This window comes from Eurosta solidaginis, chromosome 3 (assembly GCF_040869045.1).
Source record: "Eurosta solidaginis isolate ZX-2024a chromosome 3, ASM4086904v1, whole genome shotgun sequence".
NCBI lineage: Eukaryota > Metazoa > Arthropoda > Insecta > Diptera > Tephritidae > Eurosta > Eurosta solidaginis.
This window is the reverse complement of record NC_090321.1, coordinates 187,863,864-187,888,316: the sequence shown is the minus strand read 5'-3', so window position 1 is coordinate 187,888,316 and position 24,453 is coordinate 187,863,864. Positions and strand designations below refer to the sequence as shown.

Genomic DNA, 24,453 nt, shown 5'->3' with positions numbered 1-24,453 from the left:
TAGCAAAGTGACTTCTTTGACATAGGTGCTAAGCAGTCGGACATGAAAGCAAACATGCTTTCAATAGTATTCAAATGCCTGAGAGATCTGTACATAAGGGGTGGGTTTGTATATACTAAACGCATGTCTACAGAGCCCACTATCCATTCGATTGTCTAACTGAGCTGGAATCTTGACCCTTCAGAAATCCCTTTTTTTTGTAATCAAGTGATATGAACCTTGCAGACTAGTTATTAACCTAATAAAAATATAACTATGAATTATTCTTTTCAACAGAAGGTACTTGTTTTTGGGCGGGGATGAAAAAATCGCAATGTTATATTTTGTCCATATGTCCAGGCTCTGGATTCGCTAAGTGTGAGTTTTGAAATGTATACTTTCCTTTCATATATTTTGAATGAGAAAAACATGTGCCTTTCAAAAAAAAAAAACATTTATGGCCGAAACGACTAGGGCAATCTCGTCTGCGTATTCGACTAAGAATGTGTCATCGGGCATTTCAAGATTGAAAAATTCATTTCCTTTTTCTGCTCGTCATGTGACTGTAATGTGCTTCTGGTCATTTAAAGTTTGATACATGAGTTTGCTAAGTAGGTAGCATGTGGTTTGAAATGTTAGCTCTAAGACGGCCAGCAAGCCTAATCATCACGAGATGCTGAAGCGTTTCTCACATCTAAAGTTGCAAAGAAGACAACTCGCTTGATTTTGATATAACTTTACTGATAGGTCATGTATTATGACCGGTATGCTGATGGCGAGTTTCTATTCCCCCTACTAATGGCAATCAACACTAGCTGTTGGTTTTTCTAATTTGTTCAATAGATAAGAAACATCTGTTGGGCTTTCTAAGCGCGGTCTACAGCTCTAACTAGGACTGAATTTGTAGGATAATTCCGAAGCCTTTTCAGTATGAAGTTAATTACTTGCTATAAGTTTGTGATTTTTGACTTAAATCTGGAATATATTTAAAAAATGTCAAATACTTTTGACCATGCTTTAATAAAACTGAGGTTTCTAAAATATAATTGGAATATCTGGAATATCTGCTTTTGTGACTAGTCTAATTTTTCACTTTAGAACTTCATACTACTATCTACTACATACGAAAGTTGTTGATATTTCAAGGCATTTTGTTAAGGAAACCGCGAGTTATCAGTTTTAGTTCGCTGCTTTGATCGTGGAATTTGCACTAAAATGCAGGCGGTTATTTAATAATAAATAAATGTATTAGCGAACTTGTATGATGTACTGCTGCTCGATTATATGAATGAAAACGATCATCTTTCGTTGTTTCGCATTCCACTCAGCCATGTCAACTTTGCCACCCAAAGAAACAACGAGGAGCTTAAATATACAATATGACAGCTGGCTTGTGAGCCAGTAGAAAAGAAATTGTGCTAGTGAGAAGACGCTTCTAAAACAAACGGAAGCAAACAATAAATTTAATAAAAAAAAAATAAAATAGTGTTGCAATATAAAAACGATTAAAAAGCGAATGTTTCACTTGGCAATAAAATGGTAATTTAAGTGCAACAATTTATTTAGATTATCTTAATTAATTAGTATTTCGAATTTCTTCTTTAAAAGGCAATTGTTCGTTTAATATTTATTGGTCTTACACTTTTGAGTATTGTTTTGGCACAAGATTTTGAACCGAATACTTTAGAACCTGAACCAGCAACAACATTAGTCACTGAGGCAATAACAAATGTCCAAACCACAACAGAGGCGTCCACAGTGTTCACTGAACCCATAACAGAAGCGCCAACAACAACAGAAAGTCTTCCTGTGCAAACTGAACCCATAACAGAAGCGCCAACAACAACAGAAAGTATTCCTGTGCAAACTGAAGCCATAACAGGGCTTCAAACAACAACAGAAAGGATGCTTGTGCCTACTGAGGCAATAACAGATGTTCCAAATACAACGACAACAGAAAATCCTACAACGATATCGACAACTACAGGTAAGCTCATAACAACGACTACGACTACAGAAGAGCCAACAACAACAACAAATACTACCAGTACAACAACCACTGAGGAGCCCACAACTACAAGTACAACTGAAAAGCCTAGTACCACTACTACGCCAACAGAAAAGCTTGAAACAACAACAACAGAAAAACCTACAACAACAACAACAACAGAAAGGCCTACAAGAACAACAAAAGAGTCAACTACAACTACCACCACCACCACAACAGCAACAACAACTACAACAACGGAGAAGCCTACTACAACCACAACTACAATTGAAAAGCCTACCACTACCACAACCACAACAGAAAAGCCTACTACAACGACAAAAACTACAACAGAGGTGCCACCAACAACCACAACAAGAAAATCAACAACTCCGTTTACAACTACTACGACTACCACAGTAAGACCGACTACAACAACAACCAGGAGACCTACGACAGCTTTTACAATAACTACTCCTACTACTACTATTGCAACAAGGTCAACAACAACAAGAACAACGCCTAGAACCACACCTGCCATTAGAACAACTACAACAACTGCCAAACCTATAATAATTACAACAAAACCACAAACGTCATCCTTTCCAACATTTCCAGCTATTAATCCCACTAAACCACCATATATATCTACAAAACATCCTGGCTATCCACCATATACTCCAGCCATCCCATGGAATCCATATGTGCCGGTGAAGCCTCAAAAACCGTCAAAACCTGCCTACTCGCCAAACTCGAATCAGAATCGGTGCTATTATAAATCTCAGCGTGGTGCATCTTATTTACAATGGTTTTGTGGAAGTAAGTATATAAGTACATCTTTTTATGTATGTGTGTTTGTTAGTATGTCTGTGTGCGTTTGATGTATATGTTTTCATTGACAATGCAGAAGTATTGGTATGTATTTGCGGCAATTGTTAGTCTGCCTTGATCGTCTGCCTGTGGTAGACTTGAATTTGACTTTGTAATCAAAAACTGCTGCCAAGGTTTTTTCAATAATTTTAATTCTATATTATTTTAAACTCGGTCAGAGTCAATAAGGCGTTTTATAATGTTGTTTGTTGGCATCACATAGCCACCATATCGGCCCAACCGACAAAAGGGCAGCATCAGCATGACGCTTTGATTTTTCTTTTTTTTTTTGATAGCGGGAGATTGTAAAGCGTCCTGATCTGGAATTGCTCAGCTACAGAAAAAAAATCATTTACTGAGGAGGATACTCAAAAAATCTTTAAAATCGTAATCATAGCTGGAAATATTTTATATTAAGTCGCTCTGTTTAGCAAACATCAAATTAAGCTTTGATCAAACATACTTTTTCCTTATTTCGAAAAAATGTCAAGGTCTTTGGAAGTATGTACGGCTTACAGTAAATATGTTAATAAATTTTAAAAGAACAGATTTATTCTATAACATAAGTTCTGGCACCTGACTGGGTTCTTACGTTTGGTCGTCAAACAAATTCTGATAACAATATCGACAAATTCAGGATATGTGAGGTCTTATTGACCGGCCTCTTTCAACCTTATCTAAACTTCATAGCATGACTCATAATCGTAAATAAATTTTTCCTTGCCTTCATTGAAATTTGATTTTTCACACGAATGTTTCTTCCCTTAAATACTATAGCGGCCGCCGTGGTATGATGGTATCGTGCCTTCTACCACACCGAATATCCTGGGTTCACCCCCGGGCAAAGCAACATCAATATTTTAGAACCAAGTTTTTTCAATTAGAAGAAAATTTTTCTAACGTGGTCGCCCTCGGCAATGTTTGGCAAGCACTCCGAGTGTACCTCTGCCATGAAAAGCTCTCAGTGAAAACTCATCTGCCTTGCAGATGGCATTCGGAGTCGGCATAAAACAAGTAGGTCCCGTCCTGCCAATTTGTAAGAAAAATTTAAAGGAGCACGATGCAAATTGGAAGAGAGGCTCGGCCTAAAATAGGTTCGAAGGTTATACTATGTACAAACACACACCAAATTGGCAATTTATATCATTTGGGCAATTTATTACGCAACTTATCATATAATAAATTGTAATAATATATTGCCAATTTAAAAAAAATTTCGTAATAAATTGTTTCAAACTGCAAATGCAACCTTTTCAAGTGTGTTTATTATGCCGGGTCGATTTGTGGGGAGGCAAAAAAATCGCCCATTGCTCTGTGAAAATCATATTCTAGGGATCAAAATAAGAAACTTTGCCGAAGGAATCATACCTCTAAAATGAATGCTGATGTCCCCCCTTTGGGTCGTAGGGGTAAATTTTGAAAAATCCCACTTTGAAATGCCTATGTTTTTTATACTCAGTTGAGCAGAGCTCACAGAGTATATTAAGTTTGATTGGATAACGGTTGGTTGTACATATATAAAGGAATCGAGATAGATATAAACTTCCATATATCAAAATAATCAGGATCGAAAAAAAATTTGATTGAGCCATGTCCGTCCGTCCGTCCGTCCGTCCGTTAACACGATAACTTGAGTAAATTTTGAGGTATTTTGATGAAATTTGGTGTGTACGTTCCTGAGCACTCATCTCAGATCGCTATTTAAAATGAACGATATCGGACTATAACCACGCCCACTTTTTCGATATCGAAAATTTCGAAAAACCGAAAAAGTGCGATAATTCATTACAAAAGACCGATAAAGCGACGAAACTTGGTAGATGAGTTGAACTTATGACGCAAAATAGAAAATTAGTAAAATTTTGGACAATGGGCGTGGCACCGCCCACTTTTAAAAGAAGGTAATTTAAAATTTTGCAAGCTGTAATTTGGCAGTCGTTGAAGATATCATGATGAAATTTGGCAGGAACGTTACTCTTATTACTGTATGTACGCTTAATAAAAATTAGCAAAATCGGAGAAGGATCACGCCCACTTTAAAAAAAAAAATTAAAAAAAATAAAAAAAAATAAAAGAAAATTTAAAAATGGGCTTGGCTCCGCCCTTTTTCATTTAATTTGTCTAGGATACTTTTAATGCCATAAGTCGAACAAAAATTAACCAATCCTTTTGAAATTTGGTAGGGGCATAGATTTTATGGCGTTAGCTGTTTTCTGTGAAAAAGGGCAAAATCGGTTGATGCCACGCCCAGTTTTTATACACAGTCGTCCGTCTGTCCTTCCGCATGGCCGTTAACACGATAACTTGAGCAAAAATCGATATATCTTTACTAAACTCAGTTCACGTACTTATCTGAACCCACTTTATCTTGATATGAAAAATGAACGAAATCCGACTATGACCACGCCCACTTTTTCGATATCGAAAATTGCGAAAAATGAAAAAAATGCCATAATTCTATACCAAATACGAAAAAAAGGGATGAAACATGGTAAGGTAATTGGATTGTTTTATTGACGCGAAATATAACTTTAGAAAAAACTTTATAAAATGGTTGTGACACCTACCATATTAAGTAGAAGAAAATGAAAAAGTTCTGCAGGGCGAAATAAAAAACCCTTAAAATCTTAGCAGGTATTACATATATAAATAAATTAGCGGTATCCAACAGATGATGTTCTGGGTCACCCTGGTCCACATTTTGGTCGATATCTGGAAAACGCCTTCACATATACAACTACCACCACTCCCTTTTAAAACTCTCATTAATACCTTTAATTTGATACCCATATCGTACAAACTCATTCTAGAGTCACCCCTGGTCCACCTTTATGGCGATATTTCGAAAAGGCGAACACCTATAGAACGAAGGCCCACTCCCTTTTAAAAATACTCATTAACACCTTTCATTTGATACCCATATCGTACAAACAAAGTCTAAAGTCACCCCTGGTCCAGAAAGGCCCACTCCCTCTTAAAATACTCATTAACTCATTTCGTTTGATACCCATATTGCACAAACGAATTCTAGAGTCACCCCTGGCCTACCTTTATGGCGATATCTCGAAACGGCGTCCACCTATGGAACTAAGGATTACTCCCTTTTAAAATACTCATTAACACCTTTCATTTGATACCCATATCGTACAAACAAAGTCTAGAGTCACCCCTGGTCCATCCTTATGGCGATATCTCGAAAAGGCGTCCACCTATAGAACTAAGGCCCACTCCCTCTTAAAATACTCATTAACTCCTTTCGTTTGATACCCATATTGCACAAACGAGTTCTAGAGTCACCCCTGGTCCACCTTTATGACGATATCTCGAAAAGGGGTCCACCTATAGAACTAAGCCCCACGCCCTTTTAAAATAATCATTAACACCTTTCATTTGATACCCATATCATACAAACAAATTCTAAAGTCACCCCTGGTCCACCTTTATGGCGATATCTCGAAAAGGCGAACACCTATAAAACGAAGGCCCACTCCCTTTTAAAAATACTCATTAACACCTTTCGTTTGATACCCATATTGCACAAACGAATTCTAGAGTCACCCCTGGCCCACCTTTATGGCGATATCTCGAAACGGCGTCCACCTATAGAACTAAGGCCCACTCCCTTTTAATATACTCATTAACACCTTTAGTTTGATGCCCATATTGTGCAAACAAATTCTAGGGTCACCCCTGGTCCACCTTTATGGCTATATCTCGAAACGGCGTCCACCTATGGAACTAAGGATTACTCCCTTTTAAAATGCTCATTAACACCTTTCATTTGATACCCATATCGTACAAACGCATTCTAGAGTCACCCCTGGTCCATCTTTACGGCGATATCTCGAAAAGGCGTCCATCTATAGAACTTAGGTCCACGCCCTTTTAAAATACTTATTAATACCTTTCATTTGATACCCATATCGTACAAACGCATTCTAGAGTCAACCCTGATCCACCTTTATGGCTATATCCCTAAATGGCGTCCACCTATAGAACTATGGCGCACTCCCTCATAAAATACTCTTTAATGCCTTTCATTTGATACACATGTTATACAAACACATTCCAGGGTTTCCCTCGGTTCATTTTCCTACATGGTTATTTTCCCTTATGTTGTCACCATAGCTCTCAACTGAGTATGTAATGTTCGGTTACACCCGAACTTAACCTTCCTTACTTGTTCTTTTTGGAGTTTATTTTATCTTTAGAAATTTATTTAGTCAGAACATATGTAAATGAAAAATTAACTTAGTAATAGAAAAGAAATTAAAAAAAAAACAAGTAAGGAAGGCTAAGTTCGGGTGTGACCGAACATTACATTCTCAGTTGAGAGCTATGGAGACAAAATAAGGAAAATCACCATGTAGGAAAATGAACCTAGGGTAACCCTGGAATGGGGTTGTATGACATGTGTATCAAATGGAAGGTATTAAAGAGTATTTTAAGAGAGAGTAGGCCATAGATCTATGGATGGACGCCATTTAGGGATGTCGCCATAAAGGTGGACCAGGGCTGACTCAAGAATTTGTTTGTACGATATGGGTATCAAATGAAAGGTGTTACTGAGCATTTTAAGAGGGAGCGGGCCTTAGGTCTATCGGTGGACGCCTTTTCGAGATATCGCCGTTAAGGTGGGCCAGGGGTGACTCTAGAATGTGTTTGTACGATATGGGTATCAAATGAAAGGTGGTAATGAGTATTTTAAAAGAGAATGGGCTTTAGTTCTATAGGTGAACGCCTTTTCGCGAAATCGCCATAAAGGTGGACCAGGGGTGACTCTAGAATATGTTTGTACGATATGGGTATCAAATGAAAGGTGTTAATGAGTATTTTCAAAGGGAGTGATCCTTAGTTCCATAGGTGGACACCGTTTCGAGATATCGCCATAAAGGTGAACCAGGGGCGACTCTAGAATGTGTTTGTACGATATGGGAATCGAACGAAAGGTGTTACTGAGCGCTTTAAGAGGGAGTGGGCATTAGGTCTATAGGTGGACGCCTTTTCGAGATGTCGCCATTAGGGTGGGACAAGCGATACTCTAGAATGTTTGTACGATATGGGTATCAAACGAAAGGTGTTACTGAGCATTTTAAAAGGGAGTTGGCATTAGGTCTATAGGAGGACGCCTTTTCGAAATATCGCCATTAGGGTGGGCCAGGGGTGACTCTAGAATGTGTTTGTACGATATGGGTATCAAACGAAAGGTGTTACTGAGCACTTTAAGAGGGAGTGGGCATTAGGTCTATAGGTGGACGCCTTTTTGAGATATCGCCATTAGGGTGGGCCAGGGGTGACTCTAGAATGTTTGTAAGATATGGGTATCAAACGAAGGGTGTTACTGAGCATTTTAAGAGGGAGTGGGCATTAGGTCTATAGGTGGACGCCTTTAGAGATATCGCCATTAAGGTGGGCCAGGGGTGACTCTAGAATGTGTTTGTACGATATCGGTATCAAACGAAAGGTGTTACTGAGCGCTTTAAGAGGGAGTGGGCATTAGGTCTATAGGTGGACGCCTTTTCGAGATATCGCCATTAGGGTGGGCCAGGGGTGACTCTAGAATGTGTTTGTACGATATGGGTATCAAACGAAAGGTGTTACTGAGCACTTTAAGAGGGAGTGGGCATTAGGTCTATAGGTGGACGCCTTTTCGAAATATCGCCATTAGGGTGGGCCAGGGGTGACTCTAGAATGTTTGTAAGATATGGGTATCAAACGAAGGGTGTTACTGAGCATTTTAAGAGGGAGTGGGCATTAGGTCTATAAGTGGACGCCTTTTCGAGATATCGCCATTAGGGTGGGCCAGGGGTGACTCTAGAATGTGTTTGTACGATATGGGTATCAAATGAAAGGTGTTAATGAGTATTTTCAAAGGGAGTGATCCTTAGTTCTATAGGTGGAAGGAAGCCTTTTCGAGATATCGCTATAAAGGTGGACCAAGGGTGACTCTAGAATGTTTGTACGATATGGGTATCAAACGAAAGGTGTTACTGAGCATTTTAAGAGGGGTGGGCATTAGGTCTATAAGTGGACGCCTTTTCGAGATATCGCCATTATGGTGGGCCAGGGGTGACTCTAGAATGTGGTTGTACGACATGGGTATCAAACGAAAGGTGTTACTGAGCACTTTAAGAGGGAGTGGGCATTAGGTCTATAGGTGGACGCCTTTTCGAGATATCACCATTAGGGTGGGCCAGGGGTGACTCTAGAATGTGTGTACGATATGGGTATCAAACGAAGGGTGTTACTGAGCATTTTAAGAGGGAGTGGGCATTAGGTCTATAAGTGGACACCTTTTCGAGATATCGCCATTAGGGTGGGACAGGGTGACTCTAGAATGTGTTTGTACGATATGGGTATCAAATGAAAGGTGGTAATGAGTATTTTAAAAGGGTGTAATCCTTTTCGATTGCCTTTTCGAGATATCGCCATAAAGGTGGACCAAGGGTGACTCTAGAATCTTTGTACGATATGGGTATCAAACGAAAGGTGTTACTGAGCATTTTAAGAGGGAGTGGGCATTAGGTCTATAGGTGGACGCCTTTTTGAGATATCGCCATTAGGGTGGGCCAGGGGTGACTCTAGAATGTTTGTACGATATGGGTATCAAACGAAAGGTGTTACTGAGCATTTTAGGAGGGAGTGGGCATTAGGTCTATAGGTGGACGCCTTTTCGAGATATCGCCATTAGGGTGGGCCAGGGGTGACTCTAGAATGTTTGTACGATATGGGTATCAAACGAAAGGTGTTACTGAGCATTTTAAGAGGGAGTGGCCATTAGGTCTATAGGTGGACGCCTTTTTGAGATATCGCCATTAGGGTGGGCCAGGGTGACTCTAGAATGTGTTTGTACGATATGGGTATCAAATGAAAGGTGGTAATGAGTATTTTAAAAGGGAGTAATCCTTTTCGATTGCCTTTTCGAGATATCGCCATAAAGGTGGACCAAGGGTGACTCTAGAATGTTTGTACGATATGGGTATCAAACGAAAGGTGTTACTGAGCATTTTAAGAGGGAGTGGGCATTAGGTCTATAGGTGGACGCCTTTTTTAGATATCGCCATTAGGGTGGGCCAGGGCTGACTCTAGAATGTTTGTACGATATGGGTAAATAACGAAAGGAGTTACTGAGCATTTTAAGAGGGAGTGGGCATTAGGTCTATAGGTGGACGCCTTTTCAAGATATCGCCATTTGGGTGGGCCAGGGGTGACTCTAGAATGTGTTTGTACGATATGGATATCAAATTAAAGGTATTAATGAGGGTTTTAAAAGCGAGTGGCCCTTAGATGTATATGTGAAGGCGTTTTCGCGATATCGGCCAAAATGTGGACCAGGTGATCCAGAAAATCATCTGTCGGTTACTGATAATTTATTTATATATGCAATACCACTAACAGTATTCCTGCCAAGATTCCAAACGCTGTTGATTTCGCCTTGTAGAACTTTTTCATTTTCTTCTACTTAATATGGTAGGTGTCACACCCATTTTACAAAGTTTTTTCCAAAGTTATATTTTGCGTCAATAAAGCAATCCAATTACCATGTTTCATCCCTTTTTTCGTATTTGGTATAGAATTATGGCATTTTTTTCATTTTTCGTAATTTTCGATATCGATAAAGTGGGCGTGGTTATGGTCGGATTTCGGCCATTTTTTATACCAAGATAAACTGAGTTCAGTTAAGTACGTGCGCTAAGGTTAGTAAAGATATATCGGTTTTTGCTCAAGTTATTGTGTTAAGGGCCGAGCGGAAGGACAGGCGGTGGACTGTGTTTAAAAACTGGGCGTGTCTTCCACCGATTTCGCCCATTTTCCCAGAAAACAGTTACCGTCATAGTGTCTATGCCTCTACCAAATTTAAGAAGGATTGGCAAATTTTTGTTCGACTTATGGCATTAAAAGTATTCTAGACAAACTAAATGAAAATGGGCGGAGCCACTCCCATTTTTAAATTTTCTTTTATTTTTGTATTTTGTTGCATCATATCATTACTCGAGTTGAATTCTGACTTAATATACTTATATACAGTAAAGATATTAAATTTTTTGTTAAAATTTGAATTAAAAAATTTTTTTTTTTAAAAAGTGGGCGTGCTCTTCATCCAATTTTGCTAATTTTTATTTAGCACATATATAGTAATAGTAGTAACGTTCCTGCCAAATTTCATCATGATATCTTCAACGATTGCCAAATTACAGCTTGCAAAACTTTTAAATTACCTTCTTGTAAAAGTGGGCGGTGCCACGGCCATTGTCCAAAATCTTACCAATTTTCTATTCTACGTCATAACATCAAACAACGTACGAAGTTTCATCGCTTTATCCGCCTTTGGCAATGAATTATCGCATTTTTTCGGTTTTTCGAAATTTTCGATATCGAAAAAATGGGCGTGGTTATAGTCCGATATCGTTCATTTTAAATAGCGATCTGAGATGAGTGCCCAGGAATATACATACCAAATTTCATCAAGATACCTCAAAATTTACTCAAGTTATCGTGTTAACGGACGGACGGACGGACGGACATGGCTCAATCAAATTTTTTTTCGATCCTGATTATTTTGATATATGGAAGTCTATATCTATCTCGATTCCTTTATATATGTACAACCAACCGTTATCCAATCAAACTTAATATACTCTGTGAGCTCTGCTCAACTGAGTATAAACAAGTAGGGAAGGCTAAGTTCGGGTGCAACCGAACATTACATACTCAGTTGAGAGCTATGGAGACAAAATAAGGAAAATCACCATGTAGGAAAATGAACCTAGGGAACCCTGGAATATGGTTGTATGACATGTGTATCAAATGGAAGGTATTAAAGAGTATTTTAAGAGAGAGTAGGCCATAGTTCTACGGATGGACGCCATTTAGGGATATCGCCATAAAGGTGGACCAGGGCTGACTCTAGAATTTGTTTGTACGATATGGGTATCAAACGAAAAGTGTTACTGAGCATTTTAAGAGGGAGTGGGCAATAGGTCTATAGGTGGACGCCTTTTCGAAATGTCGCCATTAGGGTGGGCCAGGGGTGACTCTAGAATGTGTTTGTATGATACGGGTATCAAATGAAAGATGGTAATGAGTATTTTAAAAGGGAGTAATCCTTAGTTCTATAGGTGGACGCCTTTTCGAGATATCGCCATAAAGGTGGACCAAGGGTGACTCTAGAATGTTTGTACGATATGGGTATCAAACGAAAGGTGTTACTGAGCATTTTAAGAGGGAGTGGGCATTAGGTCTATAAGTGGACGCCTTTTCGAGATATCGTCATTAGGGAGGGCCAGGGGTGACTCTAGAATGTGTTTGTACGATATGGGTATCAAACGAAAGGGGTTACTGAGCATTTTAAGAGGGAGTGGGCATTAGGTCTATTGGTGGACGTCTTTTCGAGATATCGCCATTAGTGTGGGCCAGGGGTGACTCTATAATGTTTGTACGATATGGGTATCAAACGAAAGGTGTTACTGAGCATTTTAAGAGTGAGTGGGCATTAGGTCTATAGGTGGACGCCTTTAGGCGGATATCGCCATTAAGGTGGGCCAGGGGTGACTCTAGAATGTGTTTGTACGATATGGGTATCAAATGAAAGGTGGTAATGAGTATTTTAAAAGGGAGTAATCCTTAGTTCTATATGTGGACGCCTTTTCGAGATATCGCCATAAAGGTGGACCAAGGGTGACTCTAGAATGTTTGTACGATATGGGTATCAAACAAAAGGTGTTACTGAGCATTTTAAGAGGGAGTGGACATTAGGTCTATAGCTGGACGCCTTTTCGAGATATCGCCATTAGGGTGGGCCAGAGGTGACTCTAGAATGTTTGTACGATATGGGTATCAAACGAAAGGTGTTACTGAGCATTTTAAGAGGGAGTGGACATTAGGTCTATAGGTGGACGCCTTTTCGAGATATCGCCATTAGGGTGGGCCAGAGGTGACTCTAGAATGTTTGTACGATATGGGTATCAAACGAAAGGTGTTACTGAGCATTTTAAGAGGGAGTGGGCATTAGGTCTATAGGTGGACGCCTTTTCGAGATATCACCATTAGGGTGGGCCGGGTAACTCTAGAATGTGTTTGTACGATATGGATATCAAATTAAAGGTATTAATGAGGGTTTTAAAAGCGAGTGGCCCTTAGATGTATATATGAAGGTGTTCTCGCGATATCGACCAAAATGTGGACCAGGTGATCCAGAAAATCATCTGTCGGGTTCTGCTAATTTATTTATATATGCAATACCACTAACAGTATTCCTGCCAAGATTCCAAGGGCTGTTGATTTCGCCTTGTAGAACTTTTTCCTTTTCTTCTACTTAATATGGTAGGTGTCACACCCATTTTACAAAGTTTTTTCCAAAGTTATATTTTGCGTCAATAAATCAATCCAGTTACCATGTTTCATCCCTTTTTTCGTATTTGGTATAGAATTATGGCATTTTTTTCATTTTTCGTAATTTTCGATATCGATAAAGTGGACGTGGTTATGGTCGGATTTCGGCCATTTTTTATACCAAGATAAAGTGAGTTCAGATAAGTAGGTAGGCTAAGTTTAGTAAAGATATATCGTTGTTTGCTCAAGTTATTGTGTTAACGGCCGAGCGGAAGGACAGACGGTGGACTGTGTATAAAAACTGGGCGTGGCTTCCACCGATTTCGCCCATTTTCACGAAGATCAGTTACCGTCATAGAGTCTATGTCCCTACCAAATTTGAGAAGGATTGGTAAATTTTTGTTCGACCTATGGCATTAAAAGTATTCTAGACAAACTAAATGAAACTGGGCGGAGCCACGCCCATTTTGAAATTGTCTTTTATTTTTGTATTTTGTTGCATCATATCATTACAGGAGTTGAATTTTGACTTAATTTACTTATATACAGTAAAGATATTAAATTTTTTGTTAAAATTTGAATTTAAAAAAAAAATTTTTAAAAAGTGGGCGTGTTCTTCATCCAATTTTGCTAATTTTTATTTAGCACATATATAGTAATAGTAGTAGCGTTCCTGCTAAATTTCATCATGATATCTTCAACGACTGCCAAATTACAGCTTGCAAAACTTTTAAATTACCTTCTTGTAAAAGTGGGCGGTGCCACGCCCATTGTCCAAAATCTTACTAATTTTCTATTCTGTGTCATAACGTTAACCCATTTGGCAAGTTTCATCGCTTTAACCGCCTTTGGCAATGAATTATCGCATTTTTACGGTTTTTCGAAATTTTCGATATCGAAAAAGTGGGCGTGGTTATAGTCCGATATCGTTCATTTTAAATAGCGATCTGAGATGAGTGCCCAGGAATCTACATACCAAATTTCATCAAGATACCTCAGAATTTACTCCAGTTATCGTGTTAACGGACGGACGGACGGACGGACGGACATGGCTCAATCAAATTTTTTTTCGATCCTGATTATTTTGATATATGGAAGTCTATATCTATCTCGATTCCTTTATATATGTACAACCAACCGTTATCCAATCAAACTTAATATACTCTGTGAGCTCTGCTCAACTGAGTATAAAAATATTAGAAAGCCAAGGCATCACTGTGATGCATTTGCATGTCGTAAACATAGTTGTGTGGGTTTTTTATTCTACCGTTTTAAAAAATGAAGGTATCACTGTGACACAATTGCAGATCGTAAAATCGCTTGTGTTGTTTTTTTAAGCCACCACAAGACACAGCAGGTAGAATTGAAATTGCCCCTACCCAAAAGTTCGACCCAAAGGGGGGACATCAGAATTCATTTTAGAGGTATGGTTCCTTCGGCAGAATTTCTTATTTTGATCCCTAGAATACGATTTTCACAGAGCAACGAGCGATTTTTAAATCGACCCGCCCTAGTGTTTATTGTGTGGATTTATACGTCAGTTACGTATGGCTCAACTATATGTTTGGCTCATCTCATCAGCTGATTTCATTTTTTTCATTTCACTGGAGTACGGATTGTCAAAAGAAGATGGCAAACTTAAAATGAAACTAAAGCATTGAACACATTTTCTTACAACACACAAAAATTTCAAAGTTTTATGTTTTCATTCCATTCGCCTAATACCAACAAGCGCATTTTGACAGTCTAAACAAAAGTACGATGTTGCTGTAGAGATGAGCCAACCAGCTATCAAATTACTATTGTGTATGCTAAATTGGGTTGTATGAACACCACTCAATTTAAATCTAAATTGCCTCAATTATTTGGAGCCTTGAAAATGAAAAAAATGCATAAAACATCAAAAAAATTGTTGAAATTTTGCAGGCTCAAAAATTAATTTTTTGGGTATGCGAAGTGGAACTTTTTTTTCTGAGCCCAAATCTATCGAAAAATCCATGGCGCGATATAGGTTAATAACTCGACCCAGTCTAATGCAGATGGTCGTTAGGCAAATTAAACCCCCGTCGCTACGCCCCTGCTCTGGACCATAGAATGCTGCTATAGCACCCTGCTTTGCTAGGTAATCCGCATGTTCATTACCTTCATGTCCTTGATGTCCGGGAACCCATCCTAACAAAACCTTGTTTTTGAGTTCCAGTTCATTAATGATTTCAGTGCAGTCATCCACTAGCTTAGATGTAGCTGTGTAGGATTGCAAAAGTTATAGTATACGTGATAGATAATTTATGTAATAATGAATTATTTACAGATTGTATAATATTGACTCATTTTATATTATTACTAACATTCTCAATATCAAAATATTATACTTAATTGATTTTTATTAATAACTTTGTTATGTTTCCTCTTTTTTATTTCACACACCATAGAATGGCAATATGTTTACCCAGTGCATTGTTACCGTTGTTGCCTCTTGACCGACACCAGCTATGCCGGTTGCTGTGAAGTGCAACGCTCCTATTGCACACAATCGCATAAACAAAATTATAATGCCTATAGCAATTATTGGTCATATGTGTATTAAATCGCCAGCACGTGTTCATCAATGAAATATTTTTGTATATTTTGTAGTTAATTTGTGACCGCAATGTGAATCAAATAGCATAAGTCCACGTGGATCTGGTATATACTTAAAACTAGCGTGTCAAGTTTTTTCAATTTTTATTGTTGTAATGTATTATGAAATTGATGTACATACATATATGAATGTAATGATATTAAGTGCAATTTTTATTATTTAATTTCTTCCTTTTTTTAATTTTGCTTGCCAATTTGTATATAATAATAAATATCAGATGTCTATTACGTTTTACATATCATAAAGAAACCATTAAAAATTCCATTTCATACAAATTACTTTCGTTAAAATTCCATAAATAATTAATTGCAACGTAATGACTAATTCAAATTATAGAAATTTCCAAAGTGTAGAAAACAATCTTTTGTATGCTGTTGACATTGACAAAAATCGGGAAAGGGTGGTGCCAACACCTCATACATAATCTTGAGTAGGTCAATGAATTTATTCAACGCTATCGAGTAATCGCCAGCATCGTAAAGACGCTTGGCTGTGCGTGTCATTAATTCGGTATCCTAATTAAATAATAAAACAATAAGAAAATTATTGAATGAAAAACAATTAAAAAAGGCATTCACGCTCACCTGCATCACTTTGAGGCCTTTCAAAATATTCGTGCACTCGCCGCATGTCACACATTTGATCATGAAATCATTGCACGTTGCTGGTACCTCAATAATTGCTTTACACTGCTTTGGACCATCACAACGAAAACGTATAATATCGGTTGGCATCTTATCGAAAGTGGGCCAATTCTCTAGGCATGGATCGCAAGTGCAATCGAACCAATAGAGCTCTTTTAATTGCGCTTGACGTTTTTCCCGCTCCTCCTGCGTATAAATGGGGCCATAGTTCTCAGCGATCTGTAGACCAGCTTCAATGGGTCGTATGGTGTTGACGTGTATAGTTGTACCGCGATAATATCTAGGGAAATAATTTTCAAGTTAGTTTTAGCATGCTCGTGTTGAAGCGTTGTACAGTGGGCCCAAATTTAAAATTATTACCACTACAGCTGAGCCTAATTTTGAAATTTTTGTTCGTTTACATGTTTTTTTTTCTTTTGTAAGGGAAGTAAAAGTGAGAAATGCTGAAGGTAATTTATTCTCCTAATCCTGTTAATAAATTTTTTAAAATTAAAACTAGTGTAAACCAATCGGATTATCAAAAAAAAACAAAAAACAAAAGAAAAAAATACTATAATGCAATAAAAAAAAATCTTAGGAAAAATTTTATTATAACAATATGTGTCACAACTGTAACTTGCACTTTATTGTACACGTCTATGTAAAACTGAACACTTAAAAGTATAAAAAAACGATAGTAAAAAAATCATTTTTAATTTTTTTAAAAAGGTTTCTTGTGTTTTTTTAGTCCTCCAATTGTTCTTAATAGATTTTTATTTTAAAAATTTAATGTTTGCTTTACAAAAAAAGAAATAGGAAAAAAATCGGGCTTCTAAACCTCAAAACGTTTCATTAAAAAGATCTTATGAAATCTGATGAAAAGCTAAAACTGTATACCCAAAATTATTAAAGGCAAAGGCCGAAAAAGATGGTACAATTTTTCTTGGGTTTTTTTTTTTCGTTCCTCTCTGGTTTTTATGTCAGAACCAGGAGAGTGAATTAACTTCTCCAAATTTGCTTTGCTTCGCACTTCTCAAAAACAAAATGTGAAGAAAAAATCATGATTCTAAATCTCAAAAGTTTTCACATTATTGTACACACTACAAATTTAAAATTTTTGTTGCGTTGTTTTTTTTTATACTCAGCTGAGCAGAGCTCACAGAGTATATTAACTTTGTTCGCATAACGGTAATCCGGAACGGCATAAACGAATCGAGATAGATATAGACTTCTATATATCAAAATGATCTGGGTGAAAAAAGAAATTCATTTAGGCATGTCCGTCCGTCTGTAAACACGATAAATTGAGTACATTTTGAGGTATCTTGATGAAATTTGGTATGTAGGTTTCTGGACGCTCATCTCAGATCGCTGTTTAAAATGAACGAAATCGGACTACAACCACGCCCACTTTGTCGAAAATGTCGAAAAACCGAAAAAGTGCGATAATTCATTACCAATGACGGACAAAGCGCTGAAACTTGGTAGGTGCGTTGACCTTATGACGCAAAATAGAAAACTGGAAAAATTTTGGACAATGGGCGTGGCACCGCCCACTTTTAAAAGAAGGTAATTTAAAAGTTTTGCAAGCTGTAGTTTGGCAGTCCTTGAAGATATCATGATGAAATTTGGTAGGCACGTTACACCTATTACTATATGTGTGCTAAATAAAAATTAGCGAAATCGGATGACGAACACGCACACTTTTAAAAAAAAAAATTTTAAAGTAAAATTTTAACAAAAAAATTTAATATCTTTACAATATATAAGTAAGTTATGTCAACATTCAACTCCAGTATGACGATAACTGTTTTCTGTGAAAATAGGCGAAAGCGGTTGAAGCCACGCCCAGTTTTTATACACAGTCGACCGTCTGTCCTTCCGCTCGGCCGTTAACACGATAACTTGCGCAAAAAACGATATATCTTAACTAAACTTAGTTCACGTACTTATCTGAAGTCACTTTATTTTGGTATAAAATATGGCCGCAATCCGACTATGACCACGCCCACTTTTCCGATATCGAAAATTACGAAAAATGCCATAATTCTGTACCAAATATGAAAAAAGATATGAAACATTGTAATTGGATTGGTTTATTGACGCAAAATATAACTTTAGAAAAAACTTTGTAAAATGGGTTTGACACCTACCATATTAAGTAGGAGAAAATGAAAAAGTTCTGCAGGGCGAAATCAAAAGCCCTTGGAATCTTGGCAGGAATACTGTTCGTGGTATGACATATATAAATAAATTAGCGGTACCCGACAGAAGATGTTCTGGGTCACCCTGGTCCACATTTTTATCGATATCTCGAAAACGCCTTCACATATACAACTAGGGGCTACTCCCTTTTAAAACCCTCATTAAAACTTTTAATTTGATACCCATATCGTACAAACACATTCTAGAGTCACCCCTGGGCCACCCTTATTGCGATATCTCGAAAAGGCGTCCACCTATAGAACTAAGGCCCACTACGTTTTAAATAATCATTAACACCTTTCATTTGATACACATGTCATACAAACACATTCTAGGGTTACCCTAGGCTCATTTTGCTAAAGGGTGATTTTCCCTTATTTTGTCTCCAAAGCTCTCAGCTGTGTATGTAATGTTCGGTTACACCCGAACTTAGCCTTCCTTACTTGGTTTTTGTTTGTTTTTGCTCTGGAATACTCCTACAATTGTTTCAAGGTAGTTTCCATTTTGAGTCAACTACGTTCAAAAATTGGAGTTGTTCGGCCTACGTACAAAAAATATGTAAAAATAAAAAAATAGGCTTCCAAATCTTTAAAAGTTTTTTAAAAAGCTTGTGTCCTATTGGACGAAAAATGTGACTACCTACCCAAAATTATAAAAAAAACAAAAGAGAAAAATTTTAAATAGTTTTTTATAAAATACTAGAAGACCAGACGTCCTGCCCTAAATGTGGCCTATCTGCATACATGTTAATAAGCTTTTTCCCTCTGACTCTGCCCCCCCCCCCCACTCTTCACTTTTTCCTAATCCTTTTATTCACTTCTCCCTCCGTCTTTTTCGCTTCATCTATCTCCATCTTCGTCTCATTCTATTTCTTTCTCACTCTCCTTCTCTCTTCTCTCAAGGGTGGTATGTATTTTATTCCAGTCCCAGTCCTGCTCCGAGTCTCAGTCCCAGTCCCACTCCGAGTCTCAGTCCCAGCCCTAGTCCTAATCCCAGTCCCAGTCCGTCTCTGGATAATATATTACTCTGTACTAAGGCACTCATCAACAGCTTTCATTTGATGTCCATATTATATAAACACTGTCTAGGCATTCACTGGCCCACGTTTTGGCCTATATCTCGAGACCCTAGTCACCCTCTACTAAAGCACTCATCAACAGCTTTCATTTGTTATTCATATTCTATAAACACCTTCTAGGGGTACTCGGGTCCACGTTTCGGCCTATATCTCGAGACCCTGTACGTCGATCGCAACCAACCTACGTAGTAACCACCGCGTGAGGTTTACACAACTTGTGTGAAAGTTTGAACAAAATCGAAACACGCATTTCTTCAAACACCGGCGACTAACTAACACACATTTTAGCCTTTCTTTTTATATATGGGGTATTCCATCCCATTTCGACCAATTTTGAACCCGCCCCCTTTAGAATTGGCTGAAAGTTTTTCTTCTTTTTCTAGCTTACGAAAGGCGTTTTTCAGAATTTTTTCAAATTTTTTCATCCAACTCAAAAAAAGTTATGCATTTAAAAAAAAAAACACCTTTTTTATTTTCAAAATGCTATAGCGTTTTCAAAAATTGACCGTTTGGGATCTTTTTTCCTTAAATTTGTTTTTAAATGTACTTCTCGGAAAAAATACAAATAAAATTTTAAAGTTTTTTTTTTCAATTAAAAAAAAAAAAAAAATCGGCCTACTCCGGGATTAGTGGGGATGATTGCAGAATTGATTGAAGTTTTTTATGAGAAAAAAAAAGAAAAATGGCGAAATTCGAAAAATCTCGAAAAACTGAAAAATTACAAAAAAAACTTTAAAAATTTTTTGTATTTTTTCCGAAAAGTACATTTAAAAAAAATTAAAAAAAAAAGATCCCAAACGGTCAATTTTTAAAAAAGTTATAGCATTTTGAAAACAAAAACGGTCTTTTTTTAAATTCATAACTTTTTTTGAGTTGGATGAAAAAACTTGAAAAATTTCTGAAAAACGTCTTTCGTAAGCTAGAAAAAGAAGAAAAACTTTCAGCCAATTCTAAACGGGTCGGGTTCAAAATTGGTCGAAATGGGGTGGAATACCCCATATATAGATTTTTATTTTTCACACTTCACTATAATATTAAAACGAAATGCAGATTTTCGTTGCTTTTGAAATTCGGCTTAAAAATTGCACGTGGAACAACTAAAGACTCTCCTGAATTAAAAAAATGTCATAGTACCTCTAAATCGCGGGTCCCTCAGAAACCCCGGGCCCAGAGCTAACCTTGTGGTTTTTTTTTTTTATTCTGGAATAACCGTACAGTTGTTTTCAACTACATTTTATTACGAAAATTAATAGATCACGAGATTGAATTAACTCCAATATGTTTTTTTTAGTATACAGAATCAAGTATAGAAAAAAAACAGCAAAACGAAAGAAAAAAAAAAAATGGAAATATTTGTACTGAATGTTTCGGGCAGCCAAAAAGCGGTCTTTTAAATCTCAAAATATCTCATTTTAAGAAAAAATCGCAATTTGGACAAACTTTATGTCGCTACCCACCTCACCACACCTGGATCACACGAATGATTGAATAGTGCCAAAGTTGGATAAAGTCCACCTCCAATAAATACCGTCTTCTCATTACCATCCGCCTTTTTGGCATGCAATTCAGCCACTTCATGTGTATTAAATTGTATAAGTTGTAAATTACGCAAGATTATCCCACCAATAGTAAGCAAATCTTCGTCTTTGGGTGTAGCACCAAAGTACTCAGCTTCTACTAGACATTTAACTAAAAAGCGCGCCATAAGTGTGTGCTGAAAGAAATTCGATGGTGCACGTGTTTTCTCGTGACGTTCCAAGTGTGCAACGCGTCTGTAATTATCTTTGGGCAGCCTGTAGAAAGCAATGTAGGTAAGGAATTTAATGTATATGGTTTTGAGACGACCCGGTTTCGGCGTTGTGCCATCTTCAGTGCCATTTTTTATTCTAATCGGTCCTAAAATGGTTACACAGTGCATGGTACAACACCGAATCCGGGCTGTCACCAAGCCTTCCTCCTTTAAATATATAAGTGATTAGTATTTCGCCGTATACTCTCATCAAACAATGGTCCGTTGGTATCCCAATGAATGGAACTTAGGAGAGACAATTAATAAACCTAGTTTGGTTTTCATTTATGCGGGCGAAGTTTTTCTGTAGGTTCCGCCATATAGTCTGGGACTAATATCACTGCTGTCATGATGATGGTTGTGGGCCTCTAAGATAGTATTCATCGAGAGGCCTGGGCTTGAACGGAGCCTTCCCTATACCAGGTCGCCACGGAAAATAACGGTGGCCTTAGGACCTGTATAATTAACTCAAACCCGTTAAACGACGACTAAAATATGAGGAGAGATAGAAAAGCATAATAAGCCGGAAGAAAACTAAATAACTATACATGATGATTCGGACCTGCATAGTGAGGGAGGCATCTAGTCAGTGTCAACTCGAACAAGCAAATAGTGTTGCGAAAAGAAGGAGACAGAGAGGCGACGGGAGCTCGCACATCAAGATTTATGGAGAGTATAAATAATGACGAGTATTTGATAGGAACGAGCAATCCTCAATTCCGCAACTAGATAAAGAACGAAGAAGAAATGTGCTGAACGCCAAAAGATTGCTTTTAAGAGGCGGACGTTTATATCTCAAATTCTGCAAGACAAAGCGAATGGTGAAATCGGAATATCAATCTACCATGTGCCCCGAAACTGCAAAGCAGACAGATGAAGAAAGTGTTGGTAGCATGTCAAGGGAATATGAAGTGGTTGATAAGCTTAATGGAGATAATACAGCGGCTTCAGATAACTCGGAGATATAGCACGAGACGTGCTCAGGATTATTTTAGCTCCGGCCAGGTATCAAAATCAGCTGAACCGCCTTTCTATAAATTAAAATCACTTACTTGAGAATTTCATCGATGGGTAGTTCCACGTCTATATATTCTTTAATTTTTAAAAAGTCATCCAAAGGTTTACTTGCAACAATGCGCAAAGCCATATGACAATTAATTGATGCTCCCGAACGCCAAATTGTAGGCAGTAAACCGCACTCGTATTTGTGATAGGCATTGCTGGCTTTCTCGAGGCATTCCTCAGAACAGTAAAGTACATCAGCGCATTTGGGACATGCTACTGGTATAGCAGTTCTAAAATTATTTAAGTTGAATTAATTTAATGCACACTACGAGTTTCTGAAAACAGTTATGTACATAATTTTTACCTTATAAAACAATTATCGCAATGCGTTTTCGAAAACTTCTCCAGCAACACGGCAACAAATGGCTTTTCCACAAGTATTTCCTCTCCAACCGCTATATCGGAAGCAGCGCGCGCGAATCTACCTTCTGAAGTATTCTGATCTATGCGCACTGCATCGTTGAGAAACTCCTTTTCATCGGGTATTGCCATTGTCAATTTGGCTGCAGCCAATTTCTTTTGCCTTTCTACCTGTTTAGCTGTATGCGGATCTTGTTCCAACAATTTGATCATTGTTCGTGCATCTAAGATCAATTTACTACGCCTATCAGTCGGCAGGACGGCGTCATCCAAAGCCGTAATGCATTTTCTATAATTGAGGGGAAGCTTTTATTTATAAAAAATATCCAGCACAGACAACAAGCACTCACTTGAAACAAGCTATGGTGTTGGGATAATCTTTCTTAACCATATGACAACGCGCCTGACGTTCGTACAATTTATAAATTAGATCTTTTGGATAACCCAAATCTATAGAGCGCTTAACATCTATGAGGGTTTCATCATATTTTTCCATATGATAGAGCGTAGCTGAGCGATTGGCTAAGATAATAGCGCGTTCATTTACTAAAAACAAAAGAGCGAAAAATAAACACTGCTTAATATTATCCAGATATTTGTATGTAACTCACCCTTTTCCTCTGGCAAAGCCATGTAACTCCTCGTATAAAAGAGCATGGCTTCAAACCAATTTTTAGCTTTAAATGCCTGATTACCCTTTTCCTTGAGCTGTGCTGCCGTTTCTGCATTTTTACCCAAATACTCCCTCTTCACATGCAAATCGCCATCACGTTCCTTGACACCGGGAAATGTCTCAACAAAGGCCAAACGTTCGCAGTCATTGCGACATGCAGCGATTTTTGCGATTTCCACATCAAAAGCATACACTTGTGAACTTTTCAGGTTAAGATAATAATCGGGGAAAAAGCCGGTTTTCTCCACTAAAGACATTTTGTTAAAACTTTAAATATGAGTTTGGCTAGATATAGCGAACAAAATTCACTTATTTTATAAAAAAAAATGTTATGGACAAGTGTTTTTGCACAATTTTGTTTCAAGAAAATGAACTTTTCGTTAAGAAAATAGCAGCCGTACTGAAAATGTGGAAAAATAGTCCATAACGTGCTCTTTCGGTATCTGCAGAATAAAGATATTTATAGATATCTTTGAGAGCATCGAGTCTATTTCGAAGGGAACATCATACGTATGCGGGAACACTCTTATTGAGCGTTTCAAAATTAAACTGTGAGTGTGAATGTGATTTTGTTTACAAACACAACTTACTACATGAAATAAATAATAGTTTTAAAAAACACGCTTTTATAGCAAGCCGAACTAAAAAATAGAAAATAATTTTCAATTAAAAAGAGTTTATATAACTGTAGTAGAAGGTCAAACAATCATTTATAGTTTATCATCTCAAAATAAAATTATAATAAAATTTAAGTTATTAACAGAATAATTTAATTCACAGTAAAAAGCGTGGGGTGCTTGATATTGAATGTTACAATCATTCTAGGAAAGATATGAAATGTAGTCAAATGC

The 24,453-nt window shown here is 37.5% G+C and overlaps 2 protein-coding genes across 2 annotated transcripts; one reads left to right on the top strand and one right to left on the bottom strand.

Moving 5' to 3' along the window:
• Positions 1-1,239: 1,239 nt before the first annotated feature.
• LOC137246073 (uncharacterized) lies at positions 1,240-15,755 on the top strand. Its single transcript, XM_067777171.1, has 3 exons — positions 1,240-1,518; positions 1,588-2,785; positions 15,601-15,755. The coding sequence occupies exons 1-3, from the start codon at positions 1,516-1,518 to the stop codon at positions 15,753-15,755; spliced, it is 1,356 nt and encodes a 451-aa protein (XP_067633272.1). The 5' UTR covers positions 1,240-1,515.
• Positions 15,756-15,936: 181 nt separating this feature from the next.
• Positions 15,937-24,016, bottom strand: Smyd4-3 (SET and MYND domain containing, class 4, member 3). The gene is made up of 7 exons (XM_067774302.1): positions 23,541-24,016; positions 23,280-23,475; positions 22,874-23,218; positions 22,557-22,799; positions 21,173-21,508; positions 16,394-16,733; positions 15,937-16,324 (listed from the first exon to the last, which is right to left on the bottom strand). Exons 1-7 carry the CDS (start codon positions 23,857-23,859, stop codon positions 16,130-16,132), a joined length of 1,974 nt encoding a protein of 657 aa, XP_067630403.1. The 5' UTR covers positions 23,860-24,016; the 3' UTR covers positions 15,937-16,129.
• Between the last annotated feature and the right edge of the window lie 437 nt (positions 24,017-24,453).

Coding starts and splice junctions, on each gene's coding strand:
- LOC137246073 (XM_067777171.1), top strand. Junction 2,786..15,600: donor TTTACAATGGTTTTGTGGAA/GTAAGTATATAA, acceptor CACACACCATAG/AATGGCAATATGTTTACCCA.
- Smyd4-3 (XM_067774302.1), bottom strand. CDS start 23,859: ATGTCTTTAGTGGAGAAAACCGGCTTTTTCCCCGATTATTATCTTAAC. Junction 22,800..22,873: donor TGCGATAATTGTTTTATAAG/GTAAAAATTATG, acceptor AAATAATTTTAG/AACTGCTATACCAGTAGCAT. Junction 21,509..22,556: donor CCCATCGATGAAATTCTCAA/GTAAGTGATTTT, acceptor TGCTTTCTACAG/GCTGCCCAAAGATAATTACA.